The 15,875-nt window shown below is 51.6% G+C and overlaps 2 protein-coding genes and 1 pseudogene across 8 annotated transcripts; 1 reads left to right on the top strand and 2 right to left on the bottom strand.

The window, feature by feature from the left end:
* Positions 1-6,064: 6,064 nt before the first annotated feature.
* Positions 6,065-9,644, top strand: LOC120688611 (protein IQ-DOMAIN 14-like). Of its 7 annotated transcripts, none has more exons than XM_039970986.1 (5): positions 6,065-6,399; positions 6,860-7,016; positions 7,122-7,415; positions 7,628-7,874; positions 8,568-9,626. In XM_039970986.1, exons 2-5 carry the CDS (start codon positions 6,924-6,926, stop codon positions 9,551-9,553), a joined length of 1,620 nt encoding a protein of 539 aa, XP_039826920.1. In that variant the 5' UTR covers positions 6,065-6,399; positions 6,860-6,923; the 3' UTR covers positions 9,554-9,626. The 7 variants fall into 7 exon arrangements, with proteins under 7 accessions (XP_039826920.1, XP_039826922.1, XP_039826918.1 ...); XM_039970988.1 differs by having other exon boundaries at positions 6,068-6,399; positions 7,119-7,415; positions 7,628-7,870; positions 8,565-9,607; XM_039970984.1 differs by having other exon boundaries at positions 6,069-6,399; positions 6,864-7,016; positions 7,119-7,415; positions 8,568-9,644.
* Positions 9,645-9,709: 65 nt separating this feature from the next.
* LOC120688614 (probable diphthine methyl ester synthase) lies at positions 9,710-12,476 on the bottom strand. Its single transcript, XM_039970991.1, has 6 exons — positions 12,018-12,476; positions 11,768-11,892; positions 11,036-11,265; positions 10,566-10,605; positions 10,230-10,321; positions 9,710-10,060 (listed from the first exon to the last, which is right to left on the bottom strand). The coding sequence occupies exons 1-6, from the start codon at positions 12,165-12,167 to the stop codon at positions 9,879-9,881; spliced, it is 819 nt and encodes a 272-aa protein (XP_039826925.1). The 5' UTR covers positions 12,168-12,476; the 3' UTR covers positions 9,710-9,878.
* A 1,915-nt stretch (positions 12,477-14,391) lies between these two features.
* On the bottom strand, positions 14,392-15,831 carry LOC120688615 (annotated as a pseudogene).
* Between the last annotated feature and the right edge of the window lie 44 nt (positions 15,832-15,875).

The raw sequence follows: 15,875 nt of genomic DNA, 5'->3' as shown, positions 1-15,875 counted from the left end.
GAAAATTTACATTATTCAGGACCCTATACACGACCTGTAGTTGAAGGTTCGGTTCCTTGGTTCAAAAAAAATTCGAAGAGCAACAATTAGACATAAATATGGTATTTTGTGTTCCTTATTGGAACTTATTTTATCATAAGCTTGTTATTTTAGGTAATGTATAAGGAAAAGGGAGTAAAATTCTGCTTGGAGATGAAAGATAGTGAATCTTGTTTGAACCATTAATGAAAAATAGATAATACCATGCCAATGAAATAAATGGCATATAAGTTGTCAAATCATACATGTCCGTTTTTTATTACAAAATTGTATTCTAAATGGTATTTTATTAAATTTTTAATACATAGCTAGTATTTTAAGGACTCCATAGGTTAGGTGGCTAGCTACTCAATTTTTAGTAAGCACAGGTTCAAGAATCATGTTCGATGTGTTCGGTTGGTTTGTCGTCAGTCAGCCAGCATTGTTTTTTTTCCACACCAAATCAACATCAGCCAGTAGTCAGCAGTATTTTCTCTAACAATAAATCAGCACAAACTACCGGCCACAGTCAACCGAATTGATGGTTCTTTTGCTAGAGTGGAGGGCAGCGGCAGGAGGTAAAGTACCTAGTACCAGTGACGTGGGTAGCTACTCTGGACTCTAGCGTCTATTATAACTAGTGGTCTCGTTCATCATTTTTATGACGGCTTCCGAAACTTAATTAATTAAGATTAACAAAAGTGAAAAGAGTTGCTAAGAATTAAGCCCTCGCTCTTAGTTTCAACAATTGGCGGGGCACTTGTAAAAAGAAACACTTGTAATATTGATAAATAATAGTTGCACCATCAGAAATTAACGTTTGTAATATCAAAAAAAATATGTGTGCAAATGACTATAGTATCCGATCGAGGATGAAAATTCCCATTGCAACATTGACGTCATATTTCATACAACATCCACTGCGTACCAAAGTGAAATAGTTTTTGTCTAAATAATTTAAGAGTCGGAGTCTAAAAAAGTCAGGTTTTAATTTTATATAGTTTTGAACTAAAAACATTAAGAGTCAAGTTGGATTGTAAAGTAAGCATTAGAGCCATACAGTCCAATTTCTTAGGCGTGTCGGACGTCCTAATGTTAGGATCCATGTTTAAAATCGCGGGCTAAGACGTTTAGCGGAAGCTTTTTCAAAAAGCTAAGAGAGCTATAGCGAAGCTATCCATTTAGCGGTTTGTAAAAAAAATATGCATAATGTGGTCAATAACATCAGTAATGCAACCAATTTCAACAAACTTTTCATAGCCATACGTCCATAATACATACAAAATTAGAAGCATCATTGGTCTAACACTCTAAAATAGACTCAACACGTCTCTTGACTGCCTAACTGTGCCCGTGCTGCTTTGTCTATGGTCCACCCTAGTTATATTGATTCTTTATTTCTTTTGGCTACATCTTTAACGGAAGTAGTGGACATTTATTATCAATAAATCCTGTAAAAATCACTTTAGCGGATATAGCGGACAAATGTTATATAGCGTAGTGGTAGATCTCTTAAAAAGCTAATAGCGGTCTATAGCGGGCTATTAGCGGGCTATTTTGTACATGGGTTAGGATTACCTAAAAAAAATATTAGCGAAGTTGATGCATCTGGGCCGTCACAATTCTTGTTTACGGTGAGCTATGTTTTGTTTTGTTTTTATTTTATCTTGGGTTCCCGGTTCTCCCAAAACTGGGCCCTTTTCACTAAACAACAGACACGAGTGTTCGTACGATGGGCCGGCCCACGTTGTCATCATGCGTGGGCAGACACGAGTTGCGAACAGCAATTGGCAAGCAGGATTTCAGACTTCGAGTGGCAGCGGCAGAACTTTTCTTTAGGGCATATGGAAGAAGGCAAGAAGCACCTGCGCATGCGCCGTGGCATGCGGCATCGCTCATCCAAACATCCGATCTTGATAGCACAAGAGTTAGCTTAGCTGGCACTTCCAAAGTGTTCTTCGCTTGATATCCTGATCTAAAGAGCATCCGCTACTACTCGGAATCGGAACCATTGCAATACTCCATCTCCTCGGCAGGCTTGCAACCTCCCGGCAAATTAAGCAACCAGGAAAATGTATGAAGCATCCGGTTTGCTAGCCGGTCTTGTTAGCAGGTAGGTACCCGTGGCTAAGCAAAATTTTAGGTCAAAAAGGAGGCATCACTGGTACAATCAAATTTCGTTAAGTCAATCATTAAACCCCAACCTACGGACAAGGCAAGGCACTGAACTTAAACCCAACCTACAGATCCCCTGCTGGTTTGGTTAGCATTAGCATCCACCTGAATGGCTCGGAGCAGGAGAAAGCATCTAGCATTGCTGCGTCCTACTATTACCAGTATCGCAAGCCTATAGTACCCTTTTTCTGTTGCCCATGAGACGAGAATTAGCTATACTACTTTCCGTGAAAATGTGGACAGAGCAACTAATAACCTCACTATCAAATTCACCTTCTGTAATGAAATGTGCGTGATGCAGGAATTGATTCGCAACACAGAAATTACACTTTTGAAATGGAGGTGCACATTATGCCAACCAAACACCACTTGGTTTCAAATGATCAGTACTTCGTACTTACCGGAGAATATTACCACTGCCCAATAAATCTAAGATATCAGTAAGGAGTTTGATTTCTCAGTTCAACTCAAAGTCAACCAAAGTTGGGCATTGGATCTTGGAGCCAGACAACCTTTATTAATAACTGGGGGTAAGTACTGCATTCAGAAATCAATTCGATTTCTTTTCTTTCTTTCTTTTTGTGCAAAAGGGGAGGTATATTAAATATGAGCACAGTACACCTCACCTTTTACAAACAAGACCCCAAAGAATAGGAAAAATACAAAGAAGCCCCTAAAGCTAATGTTCATCTTCCTCGGCTTCTCCGGCGTCTCGTTTGCCATCTTCACCACCTGCAGCTTCCAAATCCGCCTCCCATGACGCCAAGGGACTCCAAACCTTGGTAAAGCCGCAAGAGCCAATGCCCGGTACTCCACCAAGCGCATCGATTCCGCTAAACGCCTATCGGCCATCACCTTGACATGATAGGAGAGGAACAAGAGGTCCGCCATCGCCGGCCCGACGACCGGAAGAAGTGTCTGCCATCGCTGAATACCTCAGCAACCAGATAAACCACGCACCCACAGGGATGCACCAGGTTCCCACCCTTCCGCGAAGAAAAAGGGGAAAAGAACTCACTCCGACATCAGCAGCTAGGTCGAAGAAGCTCCTACTTCGCCCGTCGGCGGAGCACCAGGCCGCGCAAGCGTTGAAGCCGAAGCCACCTGAGCCGTCGCCGGATCCGACGCCGAGGAGACAAAAGGCCCCATCCAGCACCGACGCCGGAGAGGAGACGATTCCACCACGACCTAACCCTAACTTAGACCTAGGAAGCAGGAAACTGTACACCGGCCGCCGGAAACTGTACACCGGCCGCCGGATCCGCAGCTCTCCACCACCTCCGATGCCCGCAGGGCATCCGGATGCGGTGGAGATCCAGCGAGATCGGCGCCGGAAAGCTCGTCGCCTCGGATTCGCCCTCTTACACTGTAGCAGGGGGAAGTCGTGAGACAGAGAGAGACCAAATTGTTCAACTCGATTTCAATTCCACTTCAGTTCACTAAACTAACCGGTAACCAATCGCCACTGTTGGGCGTGTTTAGTTCGCGAAAGTTTTTGGATTTGGCTACTGTAGCACTTTCATTTTTATTTGGTAATTAATATCCAATCATGTACTAATTAGGCTCAAAAGATTCATCTCATCATTTTCAGCTAAATTGTGCAATTAGTTATTTTTTAAACTACATTTAGTACTTCATGCATGCGTCCAAAAATTCGATGTGACCGGAAATCTTGAAATTTTTTAGAACTAAACAGGCCTGAACCGCGACAATTTGGGCGCCAGAATCTTTAGCAGGGACCCCAAGTCCTAACAACTGGCTGCAGACACCAGAGACAGCAGCAGGGTCTGCAACATGTTGGGAGGATGTTTGTAGGAGGCTGTCCACATGCTCACACCACAAGTTGGGTGCATATGCAGGTCTCAGCATGTGCAGAGAGACCTTGCATTGCATCTCAACAGGGAAGGGGATAGCAGCCCTCCCGCATGATCTGTGGTGCATGTGTGGGAATGGGATGGAGCCTTGTTTCTGGACTGGCTACGTGGGCTACCCCAACCACTCTGAATGACCGCTATCCTCCATTTAGGCAGAAGGGCAGTCCCAATGCAAACTTCAGTCATAGAGTTTAAGTCTCAAAGACTCCATCACAAAAAATTATACTTTCCAATGCAAAGTGTGTTACTTTGGTTTATATGGCCCACTTATCTCTCTCATATTTATTCTTGATTTGCGTGAAGATTTGGAGTCTAAATAAGACTTGGAGTCTTGATTTTTCTCCCTCTATCTTTCATAAATATACTGCCACATCAGCAAACACACAATAAATAGGAGACTTAGACTCCATGGTAGAGTCTGGATTGGGACTGCCCTAATCAGTATACTTAGTAGTAGAGAACGAGCCGTAGCTCGTTTGGCAAGCTCGCCAGGTGCGCGAGCAAAGCCTGTTAGCATCCGAGCGCCCCTCGAGCGGGGTGCTCACCCGAGAACTCTAGTTCCCTATAGTCTGCAGCCTCTCACGCGTGGAGCCACAAAAAATTGTGATGCACCCATCACCTACAGAGCTATCTGATGATTTTAAGATGGACGCGATTTAGATCTGAATGTAGTTGTAGATTTGTTTGGACATGTGTGGTGTGAGTGGGGTGTGCGTGCATGTATGAACAGATATTACAATTGTACCTAGATGAGAGACTTCAAAAAAAATATACTCACTGCAGATCAGCAGAACAGCACCTAAATAGTCGAAACAGTGTGACCGTTCAATACCCAGTTCCAACCTCAACAGTTGATCAGTGGTCATTAGAGGAAGCCTGTGGAAGGGGCAATCTAGCATGGAATCATATCAGAGCCTGCCTCTTCCCTTTCTCCATGTTTAGCTTGTTCATCAGTGGATCAGTGTTCACCAGAAGAACGGACTAGCGCGTGTGAACGGAGGCTGCTGTGCTCTGGTCATCTGACGATTTCATTTCCCTGTGCCCCGGGTCTCCTGCTCAGTGGAGGAGCATGGCCGGCCACATGGTTGATGGCATTATTGCCTTGCCTGCTCGTGCAGACATGCGCCATGGCGGATTGGATCTGAAGGCCCAGCTTTGCCCGGTGGAAAGCGAGTCAAATGGGCACTTTTCCTGGACACGGATGGAGCAAATGCCCCTTTTATTAGGGTTGGGGCATCCAAGCCCTGGCCGAAAAGAAAGGATCAATGCACATACCGATCTCGCCCTGAATTTTTCGACAGGGTTAATCTCGCCGTCCGTTAGATGGAAGAGCAACGATCTTAGTCGAAACACTGCTGCTGTTCCATAGATTTATTTATGGAGTGTTATTTGTGATTTTTTATGCTTCGCTCTTCAGTGTTTTGCGATTAGTTTGGGATAATCGAGCTGCATCTCAGTGACGTGTTTCTCGGCTTTTGATCAGATCTCCCCCTGCATGCAGCGCCACTGCGCCCGCAACGACTTTCAGGTCCTTTTCCTGCCTGCTTTTCCTTCTTTATTCCTCTCCAGCGGGCCCCATTTGTTTGTACTGCTAGCACCAACGCTCACTGTCACTGCATCTCACCAGTCCAAAAACCCTTTGGTTTGCTGCTGAGCTCTGCATTCGCTGGAATTCGAAGAACCCATCGAAACGCTCAATTTGTCATTCAAAACTAAATTTAACTAGCTCATTAATAGGCCGCCTGCATCCTCGTACTCTTTCCCCATACCGTCAGTCAAAGAACAAAGCGGGGCAAACCCACATGCAGGCGAGGCTCATGATGACGACGATGCGAGCAGGCATGGCGGAAGGCCAAGGGCGCCTCGCGAAGTTGCCCAATCTCGAGGTCTCTCTGCAAACGTGCCACCCATGTACTCGAGACCCGGGTTTCGGCTTCTTCTTGTCCCGACGCGAGAGATTCTCGAGTGGATTCTCGAGTGGATTCTTCTTGTCCAAAAACCCTTTGGTTTGCTGCTGAGCTCTGCATTGGCCAGACGCGAGAGATTCTCGAGTGGATGTGGGGGCTCTCTATCCCTCAGATGGGGAGCACGGCCTGCTGGCCTCCCACTGGCCTCCCTTATTCTCCTCTGTCCTCTCAGTCTCAGATGCGGCGAGAGTGAGCGCGAGCGCGAGCGCGACAGCTAGTTGGCTATCTGAGCCTCCTCGCCCTCGCCGGCTCCCCGTGGCATCCCGTGTCCTCAGCTGTCCAGCTAGCTCTCCGCGGGGAGGGAACCGAGAGCGACGGGGCACTTGGATTGGATCCCCTCGAGACCCGGGAGTCAGGACAAGCAGGTACTCGAGACCCGGGTTTCGGCTTCTTCTTGTCCCGACGGCGATTTCTTCCTCCCTGCAGCTTATGCAGGGGTGCCGAGTTCCTGTCATGTTGGACTGCTTGCTTGTTTCTTCTGCTTCGTTCAGAGGTGCTCATGGTTCAGATTACTGGCGTCTGGCTAGGATAGGCACCAGCGATCCTGAATCCAGCGAGACCCTCTTGGCTTTTTGGGGGTTGGGTTTTGGGACAGAAATTCCTTGCCGATTTCTTGATTCGCGCGGGCACGGGAGGGTGTGGATTGTGTTCCCGGCAAAGTGCCGTCGTCCTTCCACACTTTCAGTCCAATATTTCCGTGGATCTCGCGATCGAGACGTGCGAACCACCGCTTCTTGATTCTTTCTTTTTCGTTTCCTCGCTTTTCTTTCGAGTTTTCTTTTGCATGCCGGGGTGGTGCTGATGCCGATGTGCGCCTTGCTTCAGATAGTCGTCGCTCGGTAGATAGAGCATAGCCACTCTCAGTCTCACTCACTCCCCCCGCGGCGGCATGGAGAAGGAGAAGAGGAGGAGCTGGTTCGAGCGCATCAGGCGGCTCTTCACCTCCTCCTCCGAGCCCAAGGAGAAACCCAAACCTGACAAGGTTCGATCGCGCCTCTTGTGTTAGGCTTTCAATTGATCGAGAAAACATGCTCGTCGATTGGTATTCATGCCAATGGCGGATGATGAATCGTTTCCTGCGCAGAAGGCGAAGAGCAAGCGCTGGCTGTCGGGGAAGCTGAGGACGCAGCAGTCGTTCGCGCTGCCGGCGCCGGCGCCGGACCAGCAGATCAGGCAGGCGGAGGACGAGCAGAGCAAGCACGCCGTGGCCGTCGCCCTCGCCACCGCGGCGGCCGCCGAGGCCGCGGTCGCCGCCGCGCACGCCGCCGCCGAGGTCGTCCGCCTCACCGGCCAGCCGCCCGCGACCCCGCCGCCCGGGCAGGAGCCGGAGGAGGCGGAGCATGCCGCCGTCTTGATCCAATCTGCGTACCGCGGGTACCTGGTACGTGCACGCGCCTGCTGACATGTTCTTGTTTCCTGCAGCAAATGCAAATTCCCATTTTGAAAAATCGATCCGTGTAAAAACTTAGGTATTTGATCTTGGCGAATTCAGTGCAGTTTTTGACAATGTGAAAATTGTGAATTGAACCACTTTTTGCCATGCTTTTGGTGGCGATGTCACTGACTGACGCCGACCATTCTGTCTGGACGCAGGCTCGGCGGGCGCTGCGCGCGCTCAAGGGCCTGGTGCGGCTGCAGGCGCTGATCCGGGGGCAGGCGGTGCGGCGCCAGACGGCGGCCACGCTGCGCGGCCTCGAGTCCCTGATGAGGATCCAGGCCCGGCACCGCTCCAGGGCCGGCGGCCCCGACCACCCAGCGGTGCTCGACGGCAACGACGACGACGACGACGCCTTCCTGCTCCGCCGCGGCCGGGAGCTCTACGCCGCCGCGGTCCACGTAAGTCCCACACCTGTCCTGCCCTGCCCTGCGTCGCTGGAGCTGGAAGCTCCTCTTCCAGGCGGTTCTCCGCTGGCCGCCGCAAGCGGCGGGGCCGGTGGCGGCCACCGTGCGAATGATTGGCGCCGCACATGCGCGGCATGTGAGTAGATGGGTTGGCTCGCCGCTAGCGGCCGGCCAGGCAAGGCAGGGGGGGATCGATGACCGACTGGTGGCCCATCACGCCGGCGCGTCCCGTCGGCGTGCCGCCGCCCGATGCGCCCGCACGGCACATGCGCGTGATGTGTGCGTGCGATGATTGATGATTCTTCTCGGGGTTGAGGCGCGGGTAGTAGGTGTAGGGCCGGGCCGCCTCGTGTCCCGGGACCGGACCCACCCCCGCGTGGGCGCGTACGTCTGCCGGCGTCGCTCGCCAATCGCCATGGGTCGTCGTGCACGTGGGCCGCTAGCAGTAGCGGCAGAGCAGAGTAGACCTGCACTCTTTTTCGACGCGTCCGGAGTAGTTCCAGCCGCCGTGCTGCGTGGTGGCCAGCCTCCCTCTGTGCGTGCAGGGTGTGGACCGCGGCCTCGTACTGGGCACCGGTATACGCGTGCACAGTGCGACCGGCCGGCCGGCGGCCCCGGCCCGGCCGATTGCAGAGTGGCTGACACTGACAGGCTGACGATCCGGCTGGTGTCTCTGGTGCAGGAACAGCAGCAGCAGCAGCAGGCGGGCAACAAGGGGTGGGACAGCAGCATCCTCTCCAAGGAGGAGATGCGCGCCGTGACGCGGAGCCGGGAGGAGGCCGCCCTCAAGCGCGTGCGCGCGCTGCAGTACGCCTCCCTGCAGAGCGAGCGGCTGGGCGTGCGGCGGCCGCCGCTGCCCAGGGACGAGGAGGCGGCGGACGCGCTCCACCGGCGCTGGAGCTGGCTCGAGGAGTGGGTCGGCGCGCAGCCCCCCTTCGACAAGGACGTCCCCGTGGCGCACCAGTCGCCCTACAGCAGGGACGACGACGCCAGGGGCCGCCACACGCCGGCCCGGCCCGCCGACCCGCTCGCCGGCCTCGGCGACGCCGACCGGCTCGGCTGCTCGGCCCGGCGGTCGTTCGTGCGGCCGAGGCGTGCGCCGGCGCGGGCGGGCGACTACTTCTACGAGGACGCCGCGCCGTGCTCGCCGGCGCCGTTCCCGGGGTACATGGCGTCCACGGCCTCCGCCAAGGCCAAGTTCCGGTCCATGAGCACGCCCAAGGAGCGCTCCGCTGGCGCCGACGCCTTCTCCGAGCACTGCTTCCCGTTCGCCGACCGCATGCTCTCGCCGATCCCGTCCATGTCGCCCATCCCCTCCATCGCCAGCGACATGGGCTTCGCCAGGTCCACCAGGCCGCCCGCTGCACAGAGGTCGCCGCGGGTGGCGGCCAAGGGCCCCATGACGCCGGCGCGGTCGCGCTCACGGAGGTCGCCGAGCCACCACAGCTTCGGCTCCGAGGCCGCGCTGCACCAGCTGCAGATGGAGCACTACACTCCAGTCCGGTGAGCAAGACTACAGAGTGTCCCTTGCTTCGTGAGGCCACTGCACTCCTCTTTTGTGAAGATACAATTCCCTGCTCCCATTCTTTTGTTTGTTCACCTTTCTTTCCAGAAGGGTTCAATCAAGTATTCAGTAATGAAATGCAACAATGTAACATGAATCACAAACTTAGGTGACCAGCGCCATGATGTAAGAACGGATATTATGAGCAGTCAAAAGCATTTTGCATTGAGAAGAAAATGCAGTCCACCCGCCATATTTTGTTCATTTGTTCTTTGTATAATTGTATCGAAGCAGCAAACTACTACTGCACCCAATTCAAGAGATGGAGCAAACCTGAAAATGTTGTTTGAGGGCAATTCTACATCCACCTGGCTGCAAGATTTGACAAAAAAAGGTGATAGAATGGCTATTGATCGAACAATTTTGACAGGGAAATTGTCCAATGATTCCCTTCCATCAATACAGTGTCGAACACACGTGAAAGAACTTCTGAAACTACTACATCTTGTAAAACTCTAGCATCTCTTCTTCCAATGGATGAGTCTCTCCCACTATGATCAGGCAGTGAAGGGGTGGGCCAAAATCAACGTCTAGTAGCTTCTCCATAGGCCCAGCAACAATCTTCTGATCATCACTTCCGAGGCGTGCCACTCCTATGCACAGTGTATCCCTGCTATATGCTGGAAACAAATGATCTTTGTTAATTAATAGAGCACCAAGTAAAACTACTATATTTGTTTAGCAATAATATATACATCATTTCAGGCATAAGAGCTACTGTTTGGAAAAAAGGTCTTCTCAGAGGATGAGAGAAAGCCAGCTAAAGAACAGGAGGTTCAAATATTCTACCAGATCCCCCACGCGCTTCCTCCACCTCCAAAAGCTGACTTATTGCAGTGTTGACAGTCATGAATCTTGGTGGCTCATAGACTTTTTTCCCTCTGCAAGTGAACACCAAAAGTAAATTTATGAGCAAAAGATGGATCTATCATCTATCCAATAGAAAAATACAAACCAAACGACAGCTAGTAAGGGCCGCTTGCATCTTACTACACTGAGCAAGCCTTGAGAGGAAATGTATTGACAGAACATTTTCAGTGCCAAACTGATCCTCACTAGGATTCAGTTATGCACTCCACGGTACTGAGAATGATAATCCAGAGACAGCAAAGTATGCTAGATTACCTGGCTAAAGATTCCCATGTTGGCTCCTTTACACGGATATCTACATTGAACACACTAAATCAGCTATTTTAATAATGATGACACTAAACCAAGCCATCTAGTTATAAGAAAAAGCTATAGCAGTACAAGAAAAAAAAAAGACAAAGTAGATGTTTTCAAGCTTAGGTTCAATGTGCGTCATTTTACTCTTATAGAGACAACCGAAACAAACATGATAAGAAAGACCTTCTGCCTTAAATAACATAGGTGAGGGACTGAACAAAACTATACCTTAATTTTCTGGCAGTCTAATAGTTTGAGCGTTGCTTACAAGTTACAAGAATCAATATCTAATCACTCATCAGTACATCATGTACTGCGATTTACCTATAAGGCACAATACACATGGCCATAAACTATGATCACTTGCCTATTTTCTTGTTAACAATGAATTATGATAGCATTGAAAAGGTCGAGCAAGAATCACAAACCAAGTAGACAAAGCGTGTGCAGCCCAAGCCGGGAATTATTCTGAATCTTCTCGTAGAAGCTATCTGGTCTCCATTCCTCCGTGAAGAATGGTATTGAGATAGTCTCTCCATAGCGGTAAAGTTGCAACCCACAAACTCCAATTGCATTCATGACGGATGCATTGTGAATCACCTTCACTTGTACCCCCATTTTCTTGGCGCGAACAACCAGATCGGTGTGTGTAGTTGCCCTGAAAATCTCATCCCAATGAAAAACAGAGAAGAAATCAGCTCACAACACTAACAAAAGCTTACAAGCAATCCCAATCAAACTTCCAGCATGCGCAATGGCATACCTGTGTTTGTACATATGTACATAAGAAGAAAACAAAGAAGTACTTACCTACCTGTTCACTCGAACACAGGTAGGCATAAATATGTCAACATAAATTTAGCATGTAGTATAGATATGGAACTGGCATGATGAACAGATTTTAAGCCTTAAGGAGACACAACCAACCAATTCTAAGCCTAAAAGACATTTCCATTGAATCATGGCCTGTGACATGTAACTGAGAATGCACGATTATGGCATGACTGTGCTCCGTTGGTGCTCCATCATTGGTATCCTCATGTTCCTGGGCACCTACCATCTACAGACACTTGTATCCAGAACTTTATTTGAGAGATGAGCCCGCACACTCTGGTACAGCCAACTAAAAAAAGAAGGAAAAGAAGCATAGCAACTGTTACCCGAACGGGTCGCCGACCACAAGGAAGGCGACGTCTGCGTCAGCAGCCTCGAGCAGCACCTGATCGACGCGCTCCTCCACCATCTCCCGGTCGGCAACCGTGATCCCCTTCCCGTACAGCTTCTCCTGGACGCAACACACAAGCGAGCGACGACGCCTGTGAGCAACAGCTCTCCGAACAAGCCACGCAGGCATTTGCTCGAACAGGTGGCGGCCGGATGACAGAATAGGGGTAGAGAGAGAGCCCGTACGAGGTTGGCGAGCGCGGCGGGGTCAAGGCCGAGGGAGAGGAGGGAGGTGTAGGCCTCCATGTAGACCTTGGAGCAGCTGCGCACGGCGTCGAGCCCCCGCACCGTGATGTCGCGCTCGTCGCCGAGGCCGAGCCCCACGATGTACAGCATGGCGGCGGAGCGTGGGTGGCGAATCACGGAGCCTCCGCGGAAGGAGGCAAGCCTCGCCGTACAGGGCTTTGAACCCAACGAGAGAGGAGGAGGCGAAGAGGATCCACAGCGAGGTACCCGGCGGCGTTGCCTTGCTCTGGTGGGCAGCCGGCGGCGGCGCGCGTGCTCGGGGTGGGTTTGTCGAACAATTCAGCGGATGTGCTCTCACAGCCCTAACTAAAGCGTTCGAATTTGGGCCGTTGGGCTTAGATCCAACGGCTCACGAGAGGGGATACATGCTCCTCCGACTGCAACCGGAGAAGCACCGCGCGGCCATTGCCATTTCCGGCGAGGCTCCATCCAGGGCACCAAGCAACCAATCATAGAAAAGAAGATCCATCCAGTCATCCAGACACAGGAGTTTTTTTTTTAAGAGAAAAGGCACAGAAGAAGTTTCACTAAGAGAAAATAAAGCTACAACAGATTGAGATGGAATGCTGTAATTTTCCGAAGAAAGTACTTGATCCGAGAAATAGTGAGTTTCCACAATAAGTCGAAACTGTGTAGGCTGTAGATCGCTGGCTACGACCTGATCATGTAAAATTGTAGCATCTCTTTTTCCACGTGGGTGCCCCACTACGACGGGAAAAAAATTCCGTGGAGCAGGGCTGCAAACGTCGAGCGCTGCAGCCCCCTCCGGATTGCTGCCGCGTGGAGATCTAACAGTGGGCATCCTCGGCTCGGCAGCGACGTCCTTGGTTAGGCAGCTAGGCAACAACGGATGAGCTTCCTTTCGAGACGGCTCGGCCACCGGCTCGCGCAGATCGCTGCATCCTTACCATCGTATTTGGATCAGCTGTCGTAGGTTTCATAAATTAATCCGTGACTTCATCGATTGCCAAAGCATGCAGAGGACGCCGCCGCCACCATGCAGCCGGAAGATGCAGGCGATGAGAGTGATTCATCTCCGGCAGGAACAGAGCACTTGCCGCCTCCACGACCAACCGCCGTCCCCGTCCACGTCGCTCGCGGCCGCCTCCCCTCCGCCGCGCCTCCTAGCTGCCCGGCAACTCGTCGGTCGCCGCGCCTCCTAGCTGCCCGGCAACTCGTCGGTCGCGGCCTCCTCCTCTCCGCCCGGCTGCCTAGCAACTCGTCGGCCACGGCCTCCTCCTTTCCGCCCGCCCGCCCAGCCCCGCGTCGTCCGCGGCCGCCTCCCCGCCTCTATGTGCTTCCGCCTGAACCCGTCTCGCCGGCGGCTGCCTCCCCTCCTTCCTGTGCAGCCATCGTGCCCTGTGTTGTCCACGGCTGCAAGTAACAAAGATGAGATTCGAGGGCTGCACGAAGGAAGCCTGTCGCCCCGGCTGCAACCAAGCCGAAGGAGCCGAGCCGTCTAGACCTGCCCGTCAAAATCGTGAAGCCAAGCCGTTCATAGGCCTCTCCGTTGGATTTGAAAATGCTGCCACGCGTCTAGCATCCGGGCAGGGCTGCAGGGTGCGGGGTTTGCAGCCCTGCTGCACCAAAAATTTTTTCCCGACGACGAGGCAGTGAGGGGGTGGGCCAAAATCTACACCGACGAGTTTCCTCATAGGGCCAGCGACGATCTTCTCGTCATCGCTTCCAAGGCGAGCCACGCCTATGCATAGCGAATCCTCATCATATGCCGGCTCTGTAAAAAAAAAAGAGCATACCAAACAGTGAGACCAGTGATCGATAAAGAGGAAAACAGTTTTGGAGAAACCACCTGGTTCTCCACGCATTTCTAACACACTACCGGAATACCTACGTTTGCCGTGTGCCGAAACGTTTGCCGTGGGCCAAACGTCGGGCACACGGCAAAGGCATGATTTGTCGTGTGTCATGAGAACAGGCACACGGCAAAAGTTCAGCACACGGCAAAGACTATATATGCCGTGCGCCATGCCAAACGGCCCACGGCGAATCTCGAACACACGGTTAAACATGAATCTTTGCCGTGTGCCTAAAAGAAGACACGGCAAAGATGGCGGCCAGTCACGGCGTTTGGCTGACCATCCCCTTGACCATACATTCTAAAGTTTGCGGAAGGGTGGATTGGGGGCGTCTCCCGTAGTGACACCTCCAGAAGCTGGCTGATTGCAGTGTTCACGGTCATGAATCTTGGTGGTTCGTACACTTTATTTCGTCTGCAAGTGAAGACCAAATTACACAGAATGGAAAATTGAAAGATCTTCGACCAATAGAAGCGTAAAAACGAGACAAATGGCAGTTTCTTGGATCGCATATAGCATTGAGAATGTCTTGGGACAAAGTAAGTGGAAGCTAATTGTTCTTAGCGCACAAGCTCAGATAAAAGTAGCTGTACACTGTTTGGTAATGAGAACCATAGGAAACAAACAATATATGCTCAATGGCCTGTACAAAATCTGTGCGGATTTACCTGATCAAAGACTCGGACATCGGCTCCTTTGCATAGATATCTGCACTGAATAATGTTTCGATCAGTGTTTCTTTTTTTAAAACCCCTTTTAATAGTGATAACACTGAATCAGGCACATGTACCGGAAGAAGGTTATAGTGATAATTCACTGAACTAGGGACACATAGATGTTCATGGTCAACTCTCAACTGCGTATTTTCTCAATAATGCTGAGTACTGACAATGTTGAAAAGGTGAAACGAGAAAGCAAAGCGCAGCGAACCTAGCAGGCAGAGTGTGTGGAGGCCGAGCCCGCGGTTGTTCACAATCGTCTGGTAGAAATGGTCGCGCTTGCATGTCTCTGTGAAGAATGGTATATTGGTATGGTGATGGCCTCCCCGTAGCGGTGGAGTTCCAGCCCACAGGCTCCAACTGCGTTCAGGACGGACGCGCTGTCGATCACCTTCACCTCGATCCCCAGCTTCTTGGCTTCAACAACCAGATCAGTGTGTGTGGCCTTGCACGAGGGCTCGTCGGAACTGAATGAATAAGGAGAGAATCAAAGAAAACTAGTCATTAGTCAACTCACAAACCAAACACAATTTGATGAAATCCATGGCCGACAGCCAACTCGACCATCAATTCATCGGCATACAAGGAGCTAAGCATAGTAGTGATCGTTACCCGAAGGGGTGGCCGACGACGAGGAAGGCGATGTCGGCGCCGGTGGCCTCGCACAGAATCTGGTCGCCGCTCTCCCCCTCCACGATCTCCCGGCCGGCGATGGTGACCGCATTCCCGTACAGGTTCTCCTGCAGAGCACGAGAAATCAACGGAGGCGTAGTAGTGACTAGTGAGCTGCGGCGCTTTGCCGGCCCTCGCGTCGACCAAGCCGTTGACAGGCGGCGTCTCGCCCCCGACAGGAGCAAAGCGAGGATCGGGTCATCGAGAGGAGAAACCGAGAAAGTCACACGCACGAGCTTGGTGAGCCTGCTGGAAGTGTCGCCGTCGACGCCGAGGGTGAGTAGGGCGGTGCGGGCCTCCATGTAGATCCTGGCGCAGCGGCGGACGGCATCGAGCCCCCGCACCGTGACGCCGCGCTCGCCGCCGAGCCCCATGCCCACGATGTACAGCATCTCCCTTGGCGGCGGCGCGGTTGCTAGCTCTCTCCCTCTTCACCTGCGTTCGGAGTCGTCGGCGTCGGTGAATTTGACGGCTTATATATATCCAACGCGACCCGATCCGATCCGATGGAAGAAAAGCTGGAGTCTCGCGCGGCGCACGTTTCCTGCTGCCCGCGACTGCGAGTGCGAGAGCCTCCATGACATACCTCC

The sequence above is a fragment of the Panicum virgatum genome, chromosome 9N (genome assembly GCF_016808335.1).
Source record: "Panicum virgatum strain AP13 chromosome 9N, P.virgatum_v5, whole genome shotgun sequence".
Taxonomy (NCBI): domain Eukaryota; kingdom Viridiplantae; phylum Streptophyta; class Magnoliopsida; order Poales; family Poaceae; genus Panicum; species Panicum virgatum.
The sequence above is the reverse complement of the archived record's forward strand: the minus strand, read 5'-3'. Positions and strand labels throughout refer to the sequence as shown.